Raw genomic sequence first — 1,056 nt, 5'->3', positions numbered from 1 at the left:
CCCGCCGGTAACCACTCACTCATCACTGCGCCCGCGCCACGCAGTTTACAGGGTTGCGCCCATGCCCCTGAGCCGCTGGCGCAGCTGGTCTGGTGACCCCGTGAACACGATGCGGCCGTCCTCCATGTAGGAGGCCGCGTCAGCATACTCCAGCTCCTCAAACCTGGTCGTTGTTTTGGAGAGAAAGTGGGGGCAGGGGTCAATGGGGCGGGAGCGGGGGTTGGGATGTGCGATCACATGTGGGGGAGGTGTGGGCGGCTGTGAGGCCTGGGGTGGTTGTGATGCATAGGGCAGGGGCCATGCACCAGGCTGCCGAGTGGTTGACGGTGGTGAGACGCTTTGGGGGTGCTTTGGGCGCACGCAGGTAGCTGCCCCTGCGATTGAGGCTGTCGACACAACGCCTCCCCGCCGCGACACGAGCGCCGGGCAGACCAGGCCCTGGGCCGCGCCCGCCGATGTGAAGCACGCCTGATTCCAGTAGCCCCACCGCCGCGGCTCGCACCTGCCGCAACTGTGTTTCCCCCCGGCCGCGCCACCGGGTCCCGACCAAAAGGACGACACCTCCCGCGAGACCCGGCCACCCCCACCCCCCCGCCGCGCCCCTCATTGCGGCCTCACCTGTGGGTCACCCACACCGCCGTCACCCCGCGGCCGCGCGCGCCCGTCCGGGTGACGTCCCTGACCGCGCGCAGCACCCCAAACTGGTCCTCCACGTCCAGAAAGGTGGTCAGCTCGTCCAGCAGCAGCACGCGCGGCTCCTCGGCCAGGGCGCCTGCGCACACACGTGACGTGCACATGCGTGTGTGTGTGTGTGTGTGTGTGTGTGTGCTCACGAGCGCGCGCGTGGGCGAGAGCCGTGGGGGACGCAGGAAGCGGCGACGCGTGGGCTGGGGTCAAGATTGCGGCGAGGGGCATGAAGGAGAGTTGCAGGGAGGGGGACCGTCCCGCCGCCGCCGCCGAGCTGGGAGTGCCCCGACGGCGGGGTGGGGCGTATGCCAACGCTGGCGCAGCCGCCGCGCCCGGTGGCGCTTGCGGCACGCCCTCCCCCCCCCCCCC

At 70.7% G+C, this 1,056-nt stretch overlaps 1 protein-coding gene across 1 annotated transcript in view; it reads right to left on the bottom strand.

Annotated features, from left to right (window-relative positions):
• Window positions 1–45: 45 nt before the first annotated feature.
• Window positions 46–1,056, bottom strand: part of MNEG_13751 (hypothetical protein) — a gene marked incomplete at both ends in the record, with an annotated part of 2,262 nt that continues 1,251 nt past the window's right edge. Inside the window, 3 exons of the mRNA XM_014037778.1 lie at window positions 46–163; window positions 619–772; window positions 866–887. Coding sequence (XP_013893232.1) covers window positions 46–163; window positions 619–772; window positions 866–887 — 294 coding nt within the window. The remainder of the gene's footprint in view (window positions 164–618; window positions 773–865; window positions 888–1,056) is intronic.

Source organism: Monoraphidium neglectum (assembly GCF_000611645.1).
Source record: "Monoraphidium neglectum strain SAG 48.87 unplaced genomic scaffold scaffold04025, whole genome shotgun sequence".
Taxonomy (NCBI): Eukaryota; Viridiplantae; Chlorophyta; class Chlorophyceae; order Sphaeropleales; family Selenastraceae; genus Monoraphidium; species Monoraphidium neglectum.
This window is presented reverse-complemented; position numbering and strand designations above follow the sequence as displayed.